Below are 24,885 nucleotides of genomic sequence, written 5' to 3' on the forward strand. Positions count from 1 at the left end.
CATAAAAAAAACTCGATTGGTTTACGTAGAAAAGTGGGCGGGGCTAAGTAAGTGACAGCGTACAGAAAACTTTGTTAGCTGCCTGCTAACTTTGCTGCACCGACTGTTTTTGCGATGTTACCGGCTTGAAGCAGCACAAATCGCCGAAAAGTAAGACTAATCTTTTCTGTTTTCTCACAGTGCTTAAGATGTGAGGTTGATGTGCGATCTTTAATTACTGGCAAAAGACAGCTAACGTTAGTCAGCCAGCTGCTAGCTAGTGTTGTTTTAGCTAGCATCAAGCTATAGCTAACGCTGAGACTGTATTGATCAATCACTTTAAATCATCCGTCAGTCACTTTGTTGCTGGTTTATTACACTAGCTCGTCGTTTACTTGTTAACACGAAGCCAGAGGATGAGGGTAAAAGGCGAAACATGCTGATCAATCACAAATCCACGTTCCTCTTTTGATAGTTTCCCCTTTTTCCAACAACCTGCGACCCCTCCATGCTATTAAAGCTCCTCACATACACACTGCTACTGTTCCTGTGCGGTTCCACCCAAGCCTCAGCAGCTGGTTTGCAGGCGTAGTATTTATTAGCACTCTTTGTCTTACAGGATGGCGTGCGAAGGAGGGAATGATGGAGACTTGTGCAATTGGAGCAGTTTAGTAAGCGCCACTATTTCTTTTTTCAGACGTGTGAAACAGATGCATAGCGGTGGAAGTGGAAAGCTGTTGGTGAGAAACTCTGCTCATCTAACTTGTGTTTTTTTAGGAGGTTCTGGTGAACAGCAAGAATGAATTTGGAGCACGAGTGCAACAGTTTTTGGAGGAGAGGATGCAGACCACCATGGTATGAAGTAACAATTAATTGACAGCCAATGCTTTTAATAAGCAGGGAAAGCATTGCCCTGCACACAGTGCTGCCAGATTATGTGGTTTTGGGCAGGTTGTGATAATTTACTTTTTGTACCAATTGATACCGATGAAAGTAATCCAATATATTGGCCCCATACTATGACTTTATTTGGTCTCTTTTCCAGTCTGAACACACTAACTTACATACTCAAAACCTGCTTAAAATCAGCATGTGGTATTTAACTGGTGCACAGCTTTGGACTTTGAAGGATGATGTTTCTGAACCGGCAGCCATACTGCCCAATGCTGTGGACAACTACACTGCAGAGCCTTTATGTGACCATACTTTTGTCGCACTGTTCTTGTCTGTCTTCTAGCTCACAGGTGTGCTTATTGGAGCTGCAGTCGCCGTCTCACTTATTGGGATTGTGGTGCTCTTTCTTTATAGGAGATTCAAGCTTGCTCGTGAGTCACCCTTCCTGAACTTTATACTTATTCTAATGCTGTAACACAAATTTATTATTTTTTTGTGTAGCTCTAATGATAAGGTTTTGTTTTTAATTTTCTTCAGAATGTGGTCTTAACATGGCTTTATATGCATCTTGTTTTTGGATTCTATGACAAGGTGAACACCAGCCCGGTGTACCTCACTACCGCTTCAGAAAACGAGATAAAGTGCTCTTCTATGGAAGGAAGATAATGCGAAAGGTTTTTTCTATTATTTTCATTTCTGTTTCACACTTGTACACAAACATTTACAGCCAGGTAGATTCATCTCAGTACTATAAATGAGGTAAATAGGCAAAAAAGATTATGCTGTGTAACATTCTAATTTCTACATTTCCCTGTCCATATAACCACTAAGGCTCCAGTCATTGTAATGCACTCTGATATAGTTAGGCAGAAAATTACTTGCACGCTTGCACACAGCTTAGTAGTGAATGCAGGTCCTCCACCTGTTTCTGTTAATTAGGTCTACACCTGAGTATTCACACAAAATGTATTTGTGTCTTTGCAGTAAACAACAACAAACTTAAAAATCTTGAATGTGTTTGTTTTCTTAGGTCCAGACGCTGTCCGCGATTCCTCCCCCCAACTCTACCTCAGTATCAAAGCAACCGCAGCGCATTCGCAAAAGAACCAAAGTTCTAAGCATAGCTCGCAAGTATGCTCCATTAATACTCTTTAAATTATGTTTGTCTGTGTGCAAGTGAAACCTTGAAAACAATTCTTCGGCCTTATTTTTGTGCCCGTCAACAGAATCCTGAGAATCCGTAAAGATCCTCCCACCCTGCAGCCCAAGGAACCTCCTCCCTCCCTGCTGGAGGCTGACCTAACAGAGTTTGATGTGCAGAGCTCAAACCTGCCCTCTGAGGTCCTCTACATGCTGAAGAATGTCAGGTAGACAAATGTCCAACAGATTTTGCCTCTCCCATTGTTCCTTCCTTTTGTTTCATTATGTTCTGCTACTTATTATTGTAGGGTCTTGGGTCACTTTGAGAAGCCTCTGTTCCTAGAGCTGTGCCGACACATGGTGTTTATCGAGCTGCAGGAGGGTGAAGGTCTGTTCAGGCCTGGAGATGATGACGATAGCATCTACGTGGTCCAGGATGGACGACTTGAGCTCTGCATCCAGGAGAATGTATGTAGATAGCATGTTTGTTTTTCAGAGAAACTTAATTTTTTCATATAGTGGTTTTGTGCCCTTTAACATTTTATTAGTTACTCACCTATCATATTACACGCAGCCATTTGATCAATTGTTAATATAAAAAAACATCTCAAATAGAGAAGCTTTAAAATTGTATCTACAAGTCTCTTGTTTTTGTTCTGGAAAAGTAAGTCAGTAAGACTGAGATGTGTTTAATAACTGTAACAAACATGAATCCCAGTGCTGTTTTTGATACATTATACAAAACTGGGACAGGTTATCGGTAATGGTGCCTCTGATCATTAACGCTTGTGAAATTTCATCTTAATGAAGTGTGAAGCAAGGGCATATGCACACTTTACTCGATGTAATGACTGTTTCATTGTCCTCTACTTTACAATGCGCATGTGCATAGCTCATGGAAAAAAGAGGGAGAGATGCAGTATGCCACATTAATCTAGATGGAGTCTGCTATTTACCAACACAAGGAGTAGAATAAAACTGATGGTTCTGTATATACACCTGTATTTAAATGTGTATTGTTGTCTGCTGCTGGCTTATGACTGCCATCCCAATGCATAGTTTAGTTACTTTACTTTATGTTTCTTTACAGTTAAGTTTGAATTAAGACTGTGTTGGTGGTAATTTCTTAATTTCCTGTTTCCTGTTTTTTTAGGATGGTACAGAACCAGTGGTGAAGGACGTGCACCCAGGTGACAGCGTCCACAGCCTGCTTAGTATTCTGGACATTATCACTGTGAGCTCCTTATATCTCCTCCGTCTGCACATCAGACTAACTTCTCTGCCTCCTCTTTTTTCCTTTTTGTCTCAGTTCTCTTTCTCCTCTCCATTTATATTTTTTTACCCATGGTTTAGAGTCAATTCTTGACTTCCTGTCCAGCTCAATTTGTATACCTATTATCTTGGTGTGCCAAGTAATTAATATAGGTATTTTGTGCTCTGTTTTGTTTCCATTTCCTATCCTGTTTTGTCCATCTAGTTAAAACTCTGACAATTCAGCAAAATAGAAAAAAAACAAAAACATAGAAAGTTATCACTAATCCAAACATGAAAGTTTATTTTTACAGTTAACAGGTTTTAAAATGCAATAAGCACCAAGTACAAGTTCATATAATAAAACTGAGAGGTAAAAAGGCTCTTAGTCCAATTGATTATTCCATGGACACTTCTAATTAGGTGGCTATCAACAGTGAAGTCAAAGATGTATATGAGTATTAGTGACGGCCACCTTTGTCTTTACTTAATTCTTCCCTTTTCTAAACTGCTTTGTCCTGACTTTGCCAGGGTTACCCAGCGCCATACAAGACGGTATTGGCACGGGCTGCAACTCGCTCCACCATCTTGCGTTTACCTGCATCGGCCTTTGAGTCTGTGTTTAAGAAATACCCAGAGACGCTGGTTCGCGTCATTCAGGTAACAGACTGTCTTAACAGTAAATGCATGGTATGTCGTGTACCGGGGCCATCATTATAAAATAAAATGTAATCATTTTGATCTAATTTGGGTGTAACTACAATGTGTTGTGTTATATGTTCTGCTCTATTTACCTCGGTGTATAATTTTGTGTGTGTTGCAGATAATCATGGTGCGCCTCCAAAGAGTCACCTTCCTGGCATTACATAACTATCTGGGTCTAACAACTGAGCTCTTCAATCCGGTAGGAGGGGAATTAATTAGTGCACACATATTTGTCTGTATACACACACACAGTCACACAGAGTGGCCCTCATTGAATACCTAAGCACCACTGGTTATGAGTTTGTACACAAACAAGCACAGAAAGACACATACACACACTCCGTCTCACACATGCAAGCTAATTTCACACAACATTAAGCACAGTATCATAACTCGGTCCTTCATAAAGCTCAGTGAAAATGAATAAGAGTGATTATACCCCTCCACAGAAAGGGTGGGCAGGGCAGTAACCTTTAACCCTTTTTTGCCTTTGACTTTACAATAATCAAAAATACTCCTTGATTTTGTCTTTTTTTGGTGGAAATATGTGAAAGGTAATTCATTTTGCCAATTTGTAAAGGCTTAGTAAAAATATAGTGTCCCACACTGGATATCTTTTTTCTTTTCAAATCCATTATGATTATATAATGTAAATTACTGAATAGTTACTCAAAATGTTGCTGTAGTCGTGACTGACTGAAATGTGGACTGTTACCGGATCTGTTTTGTTGCCTTATTGACAGGAGAGTCAGGTGGTGCCCTTGTCCAATATAAACAGTGTGATGGCAGAGACGAATTCTGCGAAGACGACTCGCCGTTTGCATTTCCAGGACGAGTTACCCGCTGGGCCCACGGAGAGTCCCACTGAGACAGGTCACGCTATCGCACACACATTATTCTAAACACACGCACATTTAAAATGTTGCTCTGTGTTGTGTTAAGACTGAACCAGTGCTGACAATTCACTTTACAATAAACAGATGGTGCGAAGGATAGCCCTTCAAGCAGCTACAGGAAGCAGCGATCCATCTCGATGCCCACCGACTGTGCAGGTAGGTCTTGGACATAAGCGATCACCAAATGGCATATGTCGGTATTAATTTCCTGCACAGACTTATCGCAGTCACTGATCTGAAAGCAAGGACACACACACACACACACACACACACACACACACACACACACACACACACACACACACACACACACACACACACACACACACACACACACACACACATAATACTTAAGCTCATATTCCTTCTCCTTTGTCCTGATTTACAGGTAATGACCTGAACATGGCTTGTGAACGAGCTCGAGTCACGATAGATGAGGCTCCATCCAGTCCCGTTACTCACAAAGTAAGTCTCTCCTTTACACTGAATCAGAATTTGAGTTGTCTAGATGGGACACCATATCCCAGCATCCACTGCATCCTATACTGCTATGCTTATATTGCTCTTCCTCATTAGTCTCTCTCTTATGCCTGTGTTTGTAGTCCAGTCTGAAGAAGAGTGTGACTATGCAGCACACACCGTCTGAAGTGTTTCACTACACAGACAGCGGGGGGCACTCTGATGCCATCTACCTCAGTAAGAGCAGCACAATCTTCCAGGCTGCTAAGAAGGACCTGCTTGGAATCATCCAGCTGCAGGTGAACATCAGCTCGTATAAATATTTTAGGGGTTCATAAATATACACGTTTCATGTAAAAATTCGGATCCATGTTTTTGGATATATTACGGTGGTAGGCCTTATACATTGGGAGAGTATCAGAAAAGACGCTATTATATTATTCTGAATATATTTTGGTCAAACATTTTCTTTTTCTGCTGTAGGACCCCACTCTACTCGAAGGCAGAGTGACCCTCCATCAAGTCAAGGCTGGTTCTGTGGTGGCTCGACAGGGAGACCAGGTTAGAACAGCTTACAAAGCAGTTACAGCGTCTTTTCTGTTTCATGACACTGAAGATTTAATGGAGGGCTTTTTCCATTTTCGCTCTTGTCCTTTATGTCACCCCTGTAGCAGTGTAGAGACATTGCAGGGACGAATGTTCATGACCAGGTTCACTGGTAGAAGCTTGGGTCTTTTATGTGCTAAACTTGTTTACTTGCATCAACAAGAACATTTTTACTGCTTTTATTTATGGTATTTCAGCACAGTACTACTTGTTCAAATGCCTGACCTCAACCTTTTTGAGGTAGAGCAGGTCATCCACTAATCAGAAGGTTGGCGGTTCAATCCCTGGCTCCTCCCGCTTCATGTTGAAGTGTCCTTGAGCTAGATACTGTACTCTAGATTGCTCGAGATTCTGTGCAATGGTGTATGAATATGAATGAGTTTGTGATGGCCTTTGCCATCACTGTACAAATGTGTGTCAATGGGTGAATGTGGCATGTAGTATAAAGGACTTTGGGTGGTTGGAAGACTAGAAAGGGACAATATAAGTACAGTCCATTTACCTTTTTTATGCTTAATTTGTCTGCAACAAATGTGACCCTCAGCCACTCACAAAGGACAAAGGCCTACACAAAAAAATCAAATAAGATTTTAATCTTTTCTTTTCAAGTATAAGGCAGTTTGGTCCGCTCATTTTCTGATGACTTGTAATGTCTTGCAAGACTTTGTGTCATTTGCAAACCGTTACATTTTTAAATACAATTATTTTTGTCTCAACTTACATGCTCAAATGATCATTTATTGTCTCTCCATATAATTTTACATTGATAAAAGTATCGGTATTGATATCAAGATGATGAAGCTCACGGTTCTCATATCTAAATGAGAAGAATTTATGCCACATTAAATACCACAACATTTTTTTTTTTTTAACTCAAGATAAACAAGATTTAAAATTTTTACCATATTGTTTGTTAAAAGTCATAACATATCAATGATGAACTAATGCTGTGATAATTAACTTTGTGTCCCATAGCACACCTGAATGTTGACATTTACCTTCAGACTGTAAAATCTGTGCTCTAGTCTCCTCTCCCTCCTCTTGGTTTTTTTAGGAGGTGAGCATCCAGTTCGTGATTTCTGGCCTCCTCCATGTTTACCAGCGGATGATTGACCGTGAAGAGGAGACACGTCTGTTTGTGACACACCCTGGAGAGCTTGTCGGTCAACTTGCCGTCTTGACCGGAGAGCCCCTCATATTCACAGTTCGAGCCCAGCGAGACTGCAGCTTCCTCTCCATTTCCAAAACCCACTTCTATGAGTTAGTCACACGACACACCCTTTCATGCAGAAATATGCACTCAAGATATGAAGTCTATTCTATACTGCCTTCCAAAGGCCAGAGAGCAATAACTAAAGATGCAGCGAGGTTTGAAGGCTCTTATATAAAATAATTAATTAATATTAATTATATTAAATATACAAGTTGTAAACCCTTCATTTTATGCCTCTTTATGCTGATTATTTATAACTGTCACAGACCATACATAAAATCTAAAAAGCATTAAAATAAACTGTAGACTGTTTGGACCATAAAGGGTCCTAGGAAAACAAAATGTGTCGTCTTCAGCTTTGTTGTTCATTGTAATAAGGAGATAATAAATAAAAGAGTGTGATTTTAAAGGTTGTCCAACTACATGAAATCAAGTGAATTCAACGAGAGTCAGAGGCTACTCTGCTAAGCTAGGCTAGTTAACTTTTTTAGTTTACTTTTATTCCCTCTTCAGGGGCTCAAAATTGGGTTTAGCTAGCCTTAAGTATCTACTGCTCACTGCGGTTTGATTTTATTATGTTTTCCCGTTCTTGTAAATTTTACATGCTGTTTTTTTCCTATAAAATTACACATTTCTATAGTAGGAAATTTTATGAATATATGACACATTTTTGGCAGAATATGTAGTTTATGAGTTTCGGATTTGTAGGGCAGTGTAGACAAAAAAAACCCCAACATACTGTCACTCAACAAACAAATGTTGAGCAATGAGAATAATTTGTTAGTTTTCTTTTACGTTCTATTTCTGTTATTTATGTCTATTCCTGTCTATTTTAGGATAATGCGTGTGGAGCCAAAGGTCGTGCTGAATGTGGCTCACACTGTGGTGAGGAGGATGTCGTCTTTTGTCCGACAGATAGACTTTGCTCTCGACTGGATGGCCGTGGAAGCTGGCAGGGCTGTTTACAGGTATTCTGCTAATCACCTTTTATATATCTTGGAAAAATGTGATTATTAAAAATAGATTCTATAAGCTTACTGCATATTTGCAGTAAATGGAAGTTATCTGTATATTTTCAGGCAGGGAGAGAAATCAGACAGTACTTTCATAGTGCTGAGTGGTCGACTGCGTTCTGTAATCATGAAGGAGGATGGCAAGAAGGAGCTGATAGGAGAGTACGGACGCGGCGACCTGATTGGAGTGGTAAGGACCATGATGGCGAGGGGGGATGACAGATGGTGGATAGTAGATGAAAAACTATGAATGTGTGCACCATGTTAAGATTTGTTTCACTCATTAATATGCTCATAAATATTAATGACTGTATATCAGGATAAACAATTTTTCTCCAAAGTCTATCACAAATTGGTTGATTTAAATATGCATGAGGAAAAGAGTTTGTTATTAACAGAAGTTAAACATCACAATCATAGCATATTCATTGTCAGTATGCACAGTTAAAACAGGGGCTGCCAGTATGCATAACCATGAGACTACTATTACTGCCAGTCAATAAAAACTCAACTAACTTCATCTTATGAATCTTAAGGGGGAAAAAGTAACAAAACAGCCAGCTGAAATTGAATTTAAATAGAGATAATCAATATATCATTGGAATCTGTATTATCTTTATATCTACTCCCAACTCCCCATTAAATCTAACCCATAAATGAAACCTTTGTTTCAAATTTGACTTTACCTTTTTCTCAGGCTCCAAACACACAAGAAATGTATATTCAGTATCTGTTAAACTTTCCAGCATATCAGTACATTTACCAAGAACACAACACTTGTTAACGTATGTTTCCCGGTGTTGTCCCTCGTGGGTTAACGTTGAAAAATAAACTAATGCCAGGACTGTTTTCTGACTTTTCATTTTGATAAAGTATATAAAGCAAAGTCACTTTGTTACACTTCACCCACTTCCCCATTGGCTGGTGGTGAGGCTGTTCTCTGCCACGATGCTTCTAATAATACCTGGGTTGATGGATGCTATGGTTACTGTTACCTGGAGGAGGGAAACTGTCGTTGCAGAGTCTGTGAGGGTGGGGATAAGATTGTTATGGCTAACATTCAGAGACATATTTAGCGCGGCTGTGTTGACGTCAACTCTGGATGATGAGATCTTATTTATAGCTCTTTTTCATTTAAAAAAAAATAATACAAATTTAAGTTAACTCTGAAATACATGGAAGTAACAATACAGTGCTCACCAGTCACTTTAATGACATACATTTTTCTGTAAAGTATCTGTATCTCAAAGTGAAGATTTATTTGGTAGTACATTATGTTATGTGTTGTAATGTTCAGGAATGACTGGGGCTTCTTTTTACTTTTTATGAACCATTTTTTGTGATGTGTCCCTGCAGGTGGAGGCCCTGACCCATCAGAACAGAGCCACCACAGTGCACGCTGTACGAGACTCTGAGCTGGCCAAGCTACCAGAGGGAGCTCTCAGCTCCATCAAGAGGAAGTTCCCACAGGTTCGGTGAACTGATGTCTCAACACAATTCATTTTTTGTAGACGGAGCATATGCGTGTAGTGATTTCCAAAAGGTCAGCTTTATAAAAGAGTTGATTGAACCTAGCCCCTGACAATGAGCATTTGAATAATTGATCAACTGGACAATAATATGGGTAAAGGTTCCAAAAAGTATTTCTTTTTTACTTTTCTTAACATTTTAATACAGATGAAGCATTGCTATGTACACGGTATCGGTCTGATGAGTAACACAAAGTCACTTTTTAAAAATGTTTGCGCCTCTCAGGTTGTCACCAGGTTGATCCACCTACTAGGACAGAAGATCCTCCAGCAGGTCAACGGTCCTCTGACAGGTGTGTGCGTCTATAGGTGCATCTCCCTGCTGGGAAGGGTTCTCCCACTGGTGTTGGTGTTTCTCTCAACTTACTGTTTAAGTGAAGGTTTACTAATATGTATTGTATGTCCCCAGCTCGTAGTTTGGCCCTCCATACACCTGGCAGTAAGTGGGATGTGGGAAACCCAGCCTCCAACCTCTCCACTGTGACAGTCCTACCTGTATCGGAAGAGGTACCTCTCACTGCCTTTACGCTGGAGCTGCAGCATGCACTCATTGCAATAGGTAAGGGAAAAAAATAATCAGGAGCTCAAATGTACCTCGCGTAGGTTTCACTGTTTACCTCCACACATACGTCAGAGCTTTGATCCTGGTTGGTCTTTATAAACATCTGGTCACCTTACAGCTATAACAGGCATGGACACAAACTGGCGTGTGACGTGTCTGATTGTCTTGTATTAGGTACTCCTTGCTATAACTTGACTGCTCTGGCTCTTTGCTTGTAGATTCATTTTAGATGTCCTGTTTACTCCAGTCGTTAATCGGGGACGGTGTTCTCAGGACTGCTCCTTTCTTCTGCTCTGTGTGTGCTTTGGGTCAAATAAGATAACCAGAGTGAATTCATATTGAATAAAGGAATTAGGTTTTCATTACAACAAGAGCATTTAAGGCTTTAGGGAGTGACAGTAAGAGGGGCGAGAGACCAGGCTTATGTGTGTTTTTAGATTTGTTTTATTGTAATATTTTGATTAAAAGCGCTTCACCAATAGCACCAAAGTGGTGCATGTTTGACTTAAAAAGATCTGATCTGATTAAAGGTCTCCCTAGAGCAATCAAGGAAGTTACATCGAGAGTACTTACTGAGTTTGTATTCATTTTTAAGAAACTATAATTTTTTTTCTTAAAACTGCAGATAGAAGTAGCAGCACCTTAAGATATGTCATATGTCACCTGTCTTGTCTGCTCAAGTTCTTCAACCAGACATATTAACTGTGAAGTTTCACACACAGGCCCCACTCTTCTGCTGACCAGTGATGTTATCAAACAGCGACTTGGAGCTGCAGCACTAGACAGGTATGTTTTGTGACAGAGTCAAAATTTGCACCGCTAAGTAAAATGATTGTCTTAAACCTTCCGTCGCCTAATCTTTCCCTTTGTCATACCACTGGTTGGTCCATTTCATTTTTTCTTTCTGACTCACTCATTAAATTCAGTTCAAGTATGCTTTCTTGGCACAGCAAGAAAAATGGATCTGCTGTGTGCTGCCAGCTAGGCAATGCCGCCCGTCATTAATGGACTCCTTTCCTCTTCAGTGTCCACGAGTACCGTCTGTCCAGCTGGCTGGGCCAGCAGGAAGACATCCATCGCATAGTTCTTTACCAGACGGACTACACACTGACCCCATGGACACAGCGGTGCATCCGCCAGGCTGACTGCATTATTATCGTGGGACTAGGAGAGCAGGACCCTGCCGTTGGGGAGGTGAGAATTATTTGTTTGTTCTATGAAACCTGAATAAAATGGTGAAGGGGCCAACTTTTACTTTTACTCTACCAACTGTAGCTCCCAAATGCTCCACTATGTTCACCAGATAGTCACCAACTTTGTCTGTCGGCTGTTTGTTGCTGAGCAGCTAGTGTACAGTGGGTTTTTAGAGCTTTTTCTCTGAAAATAGCTGCTTGCTGAGGCTGAAAATGACACTGTGAGAGCGGTGAGAGGGTATTAGAACAGTGAAGTTAAGAGCTGTACAGCTAAGCAATGAGGTGACACTCACTATAAACCTCCTTTAAAGCAGATTTAGGTCATTTTTCTATACAAGTGACCCCTCACCTCTGTTTTTTGTGATCAATAAATCGCATGAAAAGACCAAAAACCAACAATGCAGTAGTCTGATTCTCAATACTTTCTGAATTCCTCAGTTTGTCGTTGGCTCTTCACCTCAAATTACTTTAAAACCAGCGAAAGAATTGTTTTTACTTTTAAAACATCTGTACACCCTAGGCCGTTCACAACTGCAGCAATTTAGTCATTAATTACTTGACAAGTTGATTAACGATGGGAGACGTTTTTTCACCCAATAACGATCAATTCTTGTCAAAAAGGTCTCAGATTGTCACTGCTTTATTACATTTATTAGTACAAACAGTGCTTGACTGACATCATCTTCACCTCCTCACGTACCAATTAGGGCAGGGCAGGACATCATCATGTAATTCCCAGCATAGCTTCACCCAGACTACCTGACTAGAGGTCTAATCAGGCAGACACCTGTGTGGATTTCAGATCCTTTAATTTAATTTCCTTCCCTAAAACAGTTGGGGAATGTAGTGTTAAAGCCAATGTTACTCAAACAGAAGTAATTATTGTATTTGTTTGGGACTATTTACAGTGGCAGATTTGGTGAGCTAGTATAGAGTATTTACGGCAGCAGGATGGTGTAGTAAATACTCAGGGTTAATTCAAAATAAACTGCAGTGCCCATGTTCCTGAAGGTGAAGGACCATGTCACCCAGAGCAACAGTGTGGCTCATTGATGTGTTTGTAATTTTTGCACAGAAAAATAAACTCCTATCAGTCTTTGGATACACATAATAATAATAATTATTGTCAGTAGGATCAATTCATTAGTTAGTTTTTGTCTTAATGTGGGATTTCTTGACTGTAAGAACAACGCTAGACTTATCCTTTTACTACTCTTAAACAATGTTGTTGATAAATGTCTTTGTCGACTAACCTTCACAGCACTAGATGGGTTTTGTTGTCTGGAACTGAAAATCTGAACCTCTTGTAAGGCTGGAGGCAAATAAACACATCATGGGTTATTGGTCTGTGTTACATCTGACCAGATTGAACTGGTAGGATTTTCTCTCCTGAGAAATCGTCACACCAGTTCTTATTATTAACAGAGGTCTTGTTCGGTCTGCAAATGTGTCACCAGGCAAAGATCTCGGTAGTGTGTGATTTGACATTACGCTCCGTGCTGATCATTATGCTCCTGAATCATGGTCATACGCAGTGGTTTTACCAACTTAATGGTCACACAGGCTGTGAAAGGTTTGTATTTGACCCTTGGGCATATGGCAGAAATGAGCAAAAGGTGGATGGATGTTGTGAAAAGAGGGGAGGGGTTGGAAAGAAAGGAGGTGTTCGTCCAGCTGATGAAGGAAAGGTAATTGGCTTCAAAGGGGAAAATGGGCACAGAGAAAAGTAAGGAATGTATCCCCGTTTAACAGGAGATGGTGGGAGAAATGGATCGATATTTGCTCAGGCTCAGAATGAGTCATAGCTCTGGGTTGATTTCATCTTTCAGGGCACACACGCACACAAACACCCTCTCACCTTGCACGCACACTAAACAGAGGGCCTGTTCACTAGGTGGCAGATCTGACCTTCCTCTCAGACTTTTTAGGGTTTTTTTAAGACTGCTAATTCAGGAGTGTCATATAATAAACCTGCCTCAGCCAGGAGGAATATAATGTGAAAATAAAACATTTATTTCTTAGATAACCTTCCTATTCTGCTCTTATTGCTCAACCTGCTACCCAAAATTTGCTAATATAATGATTAATTACAGTCAATCTTTTCACATATAATGGTATATTTCAAAATAAAGAGTCCTCCTGATCATTGATTTGACCCCGAAAAAATCAATCATCACACACTGTATCTGCACACGTGCTGGTATTGTGCTCACTAGTAGTCACGAGTTTGCAGTGTTTTTCTGGGCTAGCATTCAAACCTCTGTGTAAGCACATAGAAGAAAAAGGGAAGAATGAAATGTTCTAAAACATCTGTGCTCTATGTCCTCTAGCTGGAGCGTATGTTGGAAGGAAGTGCAGTGCGTGCCCAGAAGCAGCTGGTGCTGTTGCACAGAGAAGACGGCCCCCCGCCCAAAGGAACCGTGGACTGGCTCAACATGCGAAGCTGGATCTCCCGACACCTCCACCTCTCCTGTCCCCGAAGGGTCTTCTCCAAGAGGAGCCTGCCCAAGCTGGTAGGACTGTTGTTTTTTTTTTTTCTCTCTCTCTCTTTCTCTCTCGTTTCTCATCTGGATATCAAAGCACGTTCCTTTGTGCCTTTTCTGCATCATCTCACTAATTCTTTCTACTTTTATCACACTCATTTCCACTTTTTTCCCCCCCAGTTGGAGTTGTATCAACGTGTTTTTGAGAAGCCAGCAGACCGCCACTCAGACTTCTCCCGCCTGGCTCGAGTCCTCACGGGCAATGCTATTGCCATTATCCTAGGGGGAGGAGGGGCTAGGTAACGCCGCCTCACTCACTGTCTTCCTCTTATGTTCATGGCAAAGTGTACTATAATCAAGGACATCAACTTTTATATATATTTAGAAAAAGAACATAGTATTTGTGGTTAAAAAGTAAAATTTCTCCATCCTTGTGTACAGGGGCTGTTCCCAGGTGGGGGTAATGCGAGCCATCTGTGAGTCCGGCATTCCAGTGGACCTCATTGGTGGCACCTCTATCGGTTCCCTGATGGGGGCACTTTATGCTGAGGACCGTAGCTACAGCCGCATGAGGATGAGGGCCAAAGAATGGGCAATGGTGAGAGTCAAAATAACATTAGTGTTGTAATAAAGATAAATATTAGTATTAGTCAATATTTTAATCTCAAATCTATCAAATAGGGTTTTTGAATTTTATCCCACTTATCAGAAGGTTTCAATTTTCTGCTTGCGAGTCTGTCCTTCTAAAGGAGACTCTTTCTAACTGCACTTTTTGGAATTTGAATGAAGTTCAGGCTTTTATTCTACTTTTCACCACTCTGTGCTGATTGTTGTAATGATGATAATAATGAAATTCATCCGTATGTCTTTAATACCGTGATCATCCATGACGGCTAATTTGAGACACCTGCTCCGTGCCGGGGTCTGCAGGCAGAGCATGTGGTACGATTCGTTTTCCCACAGTGGGTGCTGTTCATTATGTTAACGTGTCTCCTCGCTTCCTTTCCTCGCGTCTCAGCTCCTACCGGCAAGGGCATGAGAGAGAAATGCAAGGAAGAGAATCAGGGACGGAGGAGCTGAAGCTGCCGTAGCATTAGTCTTAAGCGTTGTCAGTTACTAATGACATGGTGCAGCTGTATCACCTGTCAGACCGCCTGGTACGAATGTAGTTATTTAAAAACTATTCTAAAACCTTGCTGTAATCATCTAGATATGTACATTGTTATATTGTTAGATATGATACATGATTATATTGTAAAATAAAAAATTGCTACTTTGTGTGATGCCACCACACTTTGCATCTCACCATGTAAGTGTGTTCTATTATATTACCTGAATATTTATAGATCCCTGTACATGGCTATAGGAATAAACGTTAAGAATTGCATTTTGTTTAGGACAGGCTATTGTATTTTAGGTAGTCAATCATGCCAAACATACAAATAGCACTTGTGTGCCACATGTGGAGGTATTTTTACATCACGACCCGCCTCTTGATAAAAGACTTCTGCATAGGATATGATCTAAGCTCCTCCTCTCTCCTCGAGGTGCATTTAAGCAGTTGTCAGATCCTTCGTGATGGCAGTGGGAAAACGATTTCCAGGTCCTGGGAGAAGAGAGGCCAGGAAGCATACGTTGGCCTAATGAAAAACACCTTGTGTGTCCGGCGCCTCCTCTCCTGGCTCGGTCCTTGGTTTTGAAACCATCAAGAAGCAGCCGGCTGGGTTGCTGCTTCTTCATATCCAATTAAAAGAACCACTTTTGTAATAAAATGTTTGTCCTTGTCCAAAGAGTCAGAATAGGACAGTTTGCTCTGTTCAAATGTTGTTTTTTTTATGAGGAGTGAATTTTTCAAATTACTAAGAAAAGAATGTGGACACGACCAGGAGGAAGGAGAAACAAGATAAAACTTTAATTTTGAGTGATTAATTCTGCTTTGTAACACAGGAAACTGCTTCTTTCCCCTACAGAAATGCAACATCCTTTTAATCTTTCTTTCTGTTTCTTCCCCTGTAGGAAATGACTTCAGTGTTCAAAAAGGTTCTGGATTTGACGTACCCTGTCACCTCCATGTTCTCCGGGGCTGCCTTCAACTCCAGCATCAGCAATGTCTTCAAGAGCAAGCAGATTGAAGTGAGTGAGATGAGTTTAACAAACTCCTAAGTGAAATGGGGACTACTGGAAGAGAGCACATACATGGAAATTGATTAGTTTTAGCATATAAACATCCAGAAATGTCTGTTGGTGGTGCAGGATAAGTAAATGTATCTGTTTCGATGTAACCTTTTGTATATGCAGGACCTTTGGATACCATATTTCAATATCACTACTGACATCACTGCCTCGGCCATGAGAGTACACACTGATGGTAGGTTTCTTTTTATTAACTTTATCTGAAAGAATCCTTTGTTCTTGTTGTTTTAAAGAGTCAGTTCACCCAAATGACAAAAAAAGAAGAAGAAAGTTTTCTTACCTAAAGTGATCTCTAGCCATGCAGATAGATTTCTGCCACCGTTGTCCTGACTGGTGAACTGACCCTTTTTATCAGTCTCACTGATGAGTTTAAATTTCTGTTGGTTCAGGTTGGTTGCTTGTAATTAAATACGTAGTGCTTAATAGGCATAAAACTAAAAAGGGTTGCCTGTTTTTGTTTTAGGTTCTTTGTGGCGGTATGTCCGAGCCAGCATGTCTCTATCTGGGTATCTGCCTCCTCTCTGTGACCCCAAAGATGGACACCTGCTGATGGACGGAGGCTACATCAACAACCTGCCAGGTTGACTACAGTCACTGTTATCAGTTTTAGTAGTCTGGCATTCTTTATCCCGGTGCCTTAATTGTGTTATTTTTTTTGCAATTTTACCATCTCTGTGGGATTATTTCACCAAGCTTTCTTCTCCTGCCCCACCTTTGTCTATGTTTCTTCCTCTTCTCCCAGCTGATGTGGCGCGCTCCATGGGGGCCAAAGTGGTGATAGCTATTGACGTGGGCAGCCGGGATGAAACCAACCTCACTAATTATGGCGACTCCCTCTCAGGCTGGTGGCTGCTATGGAAACGCTTCAACCCCCTAGCGGAGAAAGTAAAGGTAATGGATTGATTAAAAATAAAGACACAGCAGACTGTGCGAGGATGCGTAAAAGTAAATGAGTCCTATGAATAACAATGAGGATATTTTTGCAGGTGTTTTTCAGTGATGCATATGTTCTTTTCTGCACTGTCGGGTCTTAGGTGTTGAACATGGCAGAGATTCAAACTCGACTGGCCTATGTATGCTGTGTCAGGCAGCTGGAGTCTGTGAAGAACAGTGACTACTGTGAGTACATCAGACCTCCAATCGACAGATACCGGACTCTGGAGTTTGGCAAGTTTGATGAAATTGCTGTAAGTTTGATAAATGTGATGTCCTGAGATTCTGATATTGTTTTCTTTTCAGCTGTTTATCTCTTTGTCTTAATGAGTTAATATAAAAAAATGTATTTCACTAACAAATATCACACAAATTCTGATATGATAAAGGTATTTTAAATAAATGTATACTTTACATTTAATGATTTTCCCCATCCGTAGAGAAAATTATATTGATCTATGTGTTTGTAATGCAGGAGGTGGGATACCAGCACGGAAAGACTGTTTTTGACGTGTGGGGTCGCAGTGGAGTGGTGGAGAAAATGTTGAAAGACAGACACCAGGAGGACTTCCACAACACCCAAAGCAAGAACAATGTAAGAATGGAGGGAGGGAAAAATGTGGGAATGCTGTAGAAAATATGACAAGAAGGCGAGTAAGGAGAGTTAAGTGCACTGCACATAATCACATTTTGTTTTGATCATCTAGGTTTTGCTACCAAACTGTGTGGTAAAAAATTACCTCACAAACACATGCCGTCCTGTTATTCAATTTTTTAAATTCCTTAGGAGTAAAAACAAACACTTAAATCGACACTGATAAATCTAGCATTGAATTGTAACACATTTCTATGCAACAAATTTCACTATAAACGATCTTCAATCATATTGAACTTTCAATACACTATCAATAAGTAGCCCTATATTGAATCTCACAAATCATCAACAACACCCTACATTACTATATCCAATGTAAAGAAACCATATACACATAATGAGCACAATATAGCTAGTATTAATCCACTACAGTCAATATAGCCGTAAAACAGAATTTTTCAGGAAAATGTGTCTGAGGTGTAAAATGATCATTAATTCACATCCTCTTGGGATTGGTCAGTATCTGACATCTCATTTGCAGTCCATGTATTTTTAATCAACGACATTGCTTTACCATATTGATTGATTTTCTCTTGTTGTTGTTTCTACAGTATGTCCTCATTGTCATTGTTTGTAAGCCTTGGGCGACACTGCTGTTAAAGCAATAACATTACAACTATGCATCAGACTGCGCCTAAAGTACAGAGAAACAGATTTACGGAACCCCAGTTGTCCCCCGGCAAGGTCAAAAAAAGACAAAGGACCTGACGAAACAAGGGAGGAGAGGGAATGATGAAGAAAGATGAGATATTTACTCCCAACTTGAGCAACAACATTAGGAAGGATGAAAGGGAAAATAGCAGGGTTGATATTGAAAAAAGCTGTTACAGCCCCAAAGCAACAAACTAGCAAATGAACCAAATGAGCAATTGTGGATAGAAAGATGGAGCTACAGTCACGGTTGCAGATTTGAAACTGTAATCTTTAAGTCTTAAAAATAAATCTTTAAAACAATAGCCATCCCACATAGACCGTTAATGAGTGCCTTTCTATTTTGAGGTGCTACAGTAGGGTGCAACTCTCAGGGGAAATAATGCATCTCTTCCTGTGATGGAGTCCACATAATATGTTCAGTTGCACAAAATGCAAAACAGGGAAAGAGAAAATGTGGTGTCAGAGATCTTAAAACAAAAGGTTTCAAAAGCTTGTGTGGACAAAGCTAAAACAAAATCAGGAAAATGACGAAGAAGTTAAGATCCAGAATAAACAGCGTTTGCAAGAAAAATGCAGTACTCAGGAATCATTAAATGGTTAAATGTAACAGCACCAGCATATTACACTGAAGAACCAAAACAAACAGTAAAAGTTAAAGTTCGTAAACCCAATCCAGTTTAGACAAGATGCATCCTAGCTTTCCCTGGTTTCCTTTAATGTTTTATAATGTGTTTCTCTGTAAATGTTATCTGGATAGATTTTGTGTCTCTTTTTCTGCTGCAGCAGTTTACTGTGTGTGGTGTGTGTGGTGTGTGTGTGTGGTGTGTGTGTGTGTGGTGTGTGTGTGTGTGTGTGTGTGTGTGTGTGTGGTGTGTGGTGTGTGTGTGTCTTTCAGGTGGTAACGTGTCCCAATGCCTCCTTCACTGACCTGGCAGAAATTGTATCCCGCATTGAGCCCGTCAAACCTCCTCTGGTGGATGGTAAAACTACTGACACACGCTCCAACACTCTCACATGTGTACACACAGTGTCAGGGATAAGGCATGTTTTCCTGTGCTCACTCTTTATTTTCCTGCAGAATACATTTTAGCAATGATGTGTTATACTGTACACATGCAGGTTTGGACAATTTGCAAAGGTCTTACTTCCCATCAGTATTTGCAATGAAATAGAAATAAGCAACATATAAAAATTATATTTTTAAGTGCAACCTAATACAACAACCAATGTTTCTCTCAGACATCACCATCCTTCTCAGTCTTTCTCTTCTATTTATAACCTATTTGTCATCCATCACTCGTCTAACTGCCCTGTTTTTCTTTTCACAATGTTGCACATTCTTCCTTTTCTGACTCATTCACCTGCACACCCACTTTCATTTGTCACCTCTTCTGTGCACCGCATATTCCACTTATTCACCCACAATGTGCTTCTTTCCTTCCTGTCCTCTGCTCTCCCCTTCCCTCGTTTAGAGGAGTCAGACTACCACACTGACTATGAAGAGGAGGCATTGGAGAGCGCTCTATCTGACATGGAGCTATACAATCGCTATGGAGAGCACACTGAAGGGGAGGAGACTGGTGACACGGTGCGAACCACTAGATATGAGGGTGGACATGATGGGGTTTCTCCTACTAAGTGCAGCACTTCAGCAGCTTTTGCATTTTAGTCTTGTCTAAAACAAGTGTGTCAAACTGTAAATGTATACTCCTCCACATTGTAATGACTTTTAGACTATCATCTTGGAGCCAGGCCAATTCATACTTTAAAGTGATCAATAATCTCATAAAATATATTCTAAAATTAATTGGATGACACTGTAAGGGTCAGCTAATTAAACTAAAATGAAATGTTTTAGTTCTAGTTAAAAGCCAGGGCCTTGGAAAGTTGTAGGGCTATGACTTTGAGTCAAAAATAATAGGATTTTCTGTACTTAGGACTTGATTAAGCCCTGAATGTTTTCCAAATCAGACCAAAAACTCCCGAAATTATTGTATATTCCAGCCTATAAAGGGTTCAGTTCTACTGGAATAACTGTACTGTCTGTCTAGAAGTGTTAAAAAAAACCTGCTAAGCTATAGGTAAAGTGAAGGGTCTCCTATTTAGGTTTTAAAGACTAAAACACAAAACTGAGACAAATGTCAGTGGTTGTTACAATGTCTCGTATATGTTGAATTAAGGTATTGTGATCAGTTGTCAAAAGGGAGCACAAACGTCAAGTGACATTGGTATAGAGCTAATGTCTCAGCCTGACTCTGTAAAGCTGTGTTAGTACATACATCGAAACTTGGGCTTTATGGAAAAAAAAACAGGATGTGAACAAAATGAAAGGAAATTACCAATCAGGGCCATGCATCACATTAGCCTCATAGTAGCGTTATAATTTGATAGGATGTGTAGAATATTATTCTAATGAAATGTAATTGTCCTGTAAATGTAAAACTCCTCTTCTCTTCACCGATAAATAACGGTATTTCTGATTCTCAGGATGAAGAGCTGGAAGGAAGACAAGCAAGCCATATTACCTCACTCACCAGCAGCCACCCTCAGTCCCCCAACATCTCCGACTGCCCAACGGACATGCTGCCAAGCCACGGAGACCCGTCCAAACAGTCCATTAAGTGATGACAGGTCTAATGAACTCTGCCCCAAACAGGTCATCACAATTTAACCTGCCTGTCTTTACCCTCCAGCCTGTCCCACATGAATCTGTTTGCCCCTGAGACTGTCAGCATGACTGTGATTACCATTTTGCCCTCTGTAACCTGGCCTCTTTAGCTGTGTGGCTGACATTACAAATGGACGGTCCCTTTAGGAAAAAAAAAAAAAAAAAAGACGGAATACAGGCAGCTTGCAACACATTTACAAAGTTGCAAATCCTATGCATTCCTATTACACAAGAGCAGCTGTAAGTCCAATCGTTTCTCATATTGAGATCGTCAAGATTAGTTTCTGTTTCTCTACATGAATCACACCAATCCAGTGGAAGATAGAAGGTAGGGAAGGTGAGGAGATAGTATTTCCATGAAATATTTTTTACATGAACCCAGGTGAAAATGATAAATCTAAGTTGATTGCGCTTAAAACACAGATTTGAGGACTTTCAACCAGATTTGAGATAGTTAAAGAGTCAGTTCACCTAAATTACAAAATAGCCTTTTTTTTAATTATTATCTCTACACACATAGTTATATGATTTGTTTTTGACATGCCCATCTCTGAGATTTCTGCCACACACAGCATTAAAGGATTACATGAAACAATCCAAAGATGATTAAAGGGATAAGAGAGAGGGGAAAAAAAAAAAGTTGCACAAAACAATGTTTATTTTTCTGTCCTTTTCTTTTCAAAATACTTAAAATGAAAACAGCCCAATAAGGCAAAGCCTCTCTGGTTGACCTGCTCACAGCTCCTTTCTGCGGTGATGTCATAACCTTTGATGAGGGGTCACAAGTAGACCTGACTTTATTTTAAGAGCCAAATAATAAACAGGCACACACTGTCGACAGTTTTCATTGGGACTCAAGTAGATACAGTGCAGACAGTTGACCGTGAGGTTGTCCTGTATATCTGTGACACTCTTTCTGATGACCGATATGCTCAATTATTTTAATGCAGTTCTTTTTTTAATGGTGTGAGCAAGACAAACAAAGTTAACCTCACTATAATTTGAAGCGGCAGAAATCTCAGGCACGGATGTTTTAAGACCTAAACTATGTACATGGCTTGATACAACTAGAATAAAGAAAAATACACCTTTTGTTGCTGAGCTGAGCTAATTACAGCGAACAATTATTCATGTGGGTCATGGGCATGAGAGTATGTATTGTTGTATTAAAATCAGACCCTACCCTCGAATGTTTTGCACACTCAGTCTATGTAATGATCCTCACTAACACAAGACTAATTTAAAACCAGAAAGAGAGCAAAACAAGCAGCACTCTCTGTGGCCATGGCTGTCAGCACAGTTTTGTTGTACCCTGTGTGCCAGGGACATGGAGGGAAGTAATGATTGCAATCCACTTCAAAGCACTACTCTCCCTCTCAGCTGACGAGACGGCCTCCACCCCCATCTGTTTTTTGGCTTGAATCTGTCACACGCAGACTGAGCAGCAGACAGCGTGGATCTGTCTGTCGGGTGATCTCGGAAGCGCCGCTCGTCCCAGTACGTTGATGCACAGGGGCTATTTGCAGCAGCAGGGCAGTACTTCACAGGAACATGTTGTAACACAAGTTATTTGGCCTGTCGAAACAAGTTTTTTTTTTTTTTCCCTCTTGTTATTTGGATCTAATTTTTCTTCTGGACTGCAAGCACAAAAAAACTGGTCTTGTAGCCTGCCATTAATAGGATCAGGTTTCTGTTGTATACCGTACGTGCATTATAGTCAAAGTTAACAATTATATATTTTCATATGTAATCCAAGAATGTGCACAACCTAAGGCCTAGAAGTCACAGCAGCTGGAGAATCATTCCAGACATGCAATGCACGACTAAACTGACAAATACATACATTTTTACAGAGCCTTGTTTAACATGCCTTTCTGTATGACACTATACAATTTCTATAGTTAAACTAATCTCAATCACAACTAGGGCTGTAACACTAACGATTAATTTCATTATCGATTCATTTCATGATTCCATTTTTTAATTAACAGATTAATGTTTTGGTGTATAAAAAGTGTGTATTGAAAAGTGTTCAAAGTTTGAAATGTGTTGCTAGCCCAAGGTGACAATTGTACTTTTTGTCTGACCAACAGTCCAAAGCCCAAAGATATTCAGTTTAATATAAAGTAATTCCAGGAAAATAAACGAATCCATTTGAGAGGCTGGAACCACACCATCAAATGTGCTTGATGAACGACTTAAACAATTAACTGATTATCAAAGCAGTTGGTGATTAGTTTTCTGCTGTTTTGACTAATTGCTTCAGCTCTAATCGCAGCATTACCAGAGGCCTAATAATACTGCATAACAAACATCCTTTAGATTTGTTTGTTTTTTTAAAGCATTGTGACCGATATGTACTGAGGGGGCATTTTTCATATATAAAAAATTTATTATTATTATTATTATATTATTATTAAAAAATTTCAATAAAGTTGTTACTTATCGGCCGATGTTAAAATACCAACATACCTGCAATAAGCTAATATCATCCGTCCAATTATCAGTCAGACTCTTGTCATTAGAATACCAATGCAACGTTTTACTATGACGATTTTCTTTCTTCTTGATATAGCACCTTGTGAGCCTCCCTGTGCGAAGCTAGGATCTTAGATAACACTGGTGCCACAGTCCCTGCAGCCTTACATTGTAGACAGTTGGAGAAACCTTGTGATAAACACTATGTGGAGTCTGGACACAGAATGTGTGAGCAAGGCGGACATAGGAAAGCATTTTGTGTTTACCAATGAGCTAATGGTGTTTGCACTGGGTTTTTTTTTTTTTCTCTTTTCCTTTGGGTGGTTTCCAAAAACCGAGCACAATGAATTGATGTTGTCTGGCAGAATGAATGTTTCTACTTTATTAAATGGGACATGGTAATGGATGAAATGCTTATGTAATGGATGGAACTTTGCCATAAAATTAATGTAACAAAGCCTTAGATGACCGATATGAAAAAACAACCACTAGTGCCCTCATTTGATGTGCATTTTTGATAGTTAGAGTAAAACAGTGAATTGAGTTTACCAATAAGCCTGTACTGTATGACAACAGTTACTTCTCTATATTTATGTTATTGGATAAATATTGTTTTTTCATAATCAATTGTTACTAATAAACCACTGTTTGTGTATATTCTTTGTGTCTTTCATTTTTCAAATTGCCATCTAACTTTTTAGTTTGTTGTAGAAAAGAAGTGTCACTGTGTAAGGTTAACTTCACTAATGTGCAATTTATTTTAAATGAAATGTGAAAAAAAAAAAAAACTCAAGTTCCCAGAGCTCAAGGTGTCTTCAAATTGCTTATTTTGTCCGACCAACGGTCCAAAGCAGCACATTTTCACAGTTGAGAAGCTGGAACCAGAAACTTTAACTCAATAAATGACTTGAAAGATGAACAATTTGTCAAATATTGCCATTGAGTCATTGTCTGTTGATCAAATAATTGATTAATCAACTCATTGTTTCTGTAATCTCCATTTGTAGTTTGATACTTATTAGCAGAGATGACATTTGGAAGACCCATTTACGCCCAGGCTTTAACTTCCTGGCTGATGTCTTGAGATGTTGCTTCAGTATTTCCACATAATGTTCTTTCCTCATGATGCCATCTATTTTGTGAAATGCACCAGTCCCTCCTGCAGCAAAACAACCCCACAACATGGTGTTGCCAACCCTGTATTTCACAGTTGGGATTGTGTTCTCAGGCTTGAAAGCTTCCCCCTTTTTCCTCCAAACATAACGATGGTCATTTTGGCCAAACAGTTTGATTTTAGTTTCGTCAGACCACAGGACATGTCTCCAAAAATTAAGGTCTTTGTCCCTGTGTGCATTTGCAAACTGTAATCTGGCTTTTTTAT

General features: G+C 39.9%; 1 protein-coding gene across 2 annotated transcripts; it reads left to right on the top strand.

The window, feature by feature from the left end:
* The first annotated feature begins 34 nt into the window (after positions 1-34).
* pnpla7a (patatin-like phospholipase domain containing 7a) lies at positions 35-24,161 on the top strand. Of its 2 annotated transcripts, XM_051412565.1 has the most exons (36): positions 35-150; positions 599-650; positions 757-834; positions 1,217-1,304; positions 1,465-1,547; positions 1,904-2,004; positions 2,100-2,240; positions 2,322-2,481; positions 3,167-3,247; positions 3,796-3,924; positions 4,088-4,168; positions 4,713-4,842; positions 4,950-5,021; positions 5,254-5,330; positions 5,468-5,623; positions 5,808-5,885; positions 6,985-7,190; positions 7,980-8,111; positions 8,223-8,346; positions 9,513-9,626; positions 9,912-9,978; positions 10,095-10,244; positions 10,970-11,033; positions 11,273-11,441; positions 13,771-13,953; positions 14,104-14,222; positions 14,365-14,521; positions 15,940-16,056; positions 16,222-16,291; positions 16,580-16,696; positions 16,859-17,007; positions 17,151-17,303; positions 17,525-17,644; positions 19,254-19,338; positions 19,831-19,946; positions 20,846-24,161. In XM_051412565.1, exons 2-36 carry the CDS (start codon positions 600-602, stop codon positions 20,981-20,983), a joined length of 4,056 nt encoding a protein of 1,351 aa, XP_051268525.1. In that variant the 5' UTR covers positions 35-150; position 599; the 3' UTR covers positions 20,984-24,161. The 2 variants fall into 2 exon arrangements, with proteins under 2 accessions (XP_051268525.1, XP_051268526.1); XM_051412566.1 differs by lacking the exon at positions 19,831-19,946 and having other exon boundaries at positions 20,846-20,980.
* The last annotated feature ends 724 nt before the right edge of the window (positions 24,162-24,885 follow it).

This window comes from Dicentrarchus labrax, unplaced genomic scaffold (assembly GCF_905237075.1).
Source record: "Dicentrarchus labrax unplaced genomic scaffold, dlabrax2021, whole genome shotgun sequence".
NCBI classification, from domain to species: Eukaryota; Metazoa; Chordata; class Actinopteri; family Moronidae; genus Dicentrarchus; species Dicentrarchus labrax.

Bases quoted from the DNA above. Each gene is read 5' to 3' on its own strand.
- pnpla7a (XM_051412565.1), top strand. From the start codon at position 600: ATGGCGTGCGAAGGAGGGAATGATGGAGACTTGTGCAATTGGAGCAGT. The intron at 3,248-3,795 runs GTGAGCTCCTTA...TGACTTTGCCAG, and splicing joins GTATTCTGGACATTATCACT to GGTTACCCAGCGCCATACAA. The intron at 16,292-16,579 runs GTAGGTTTCTTT...TTTTTGTTTTAG, and splicing joins CATGAGAGTACACACTGATG to GTTCTTTGTGGCGGTATGTC.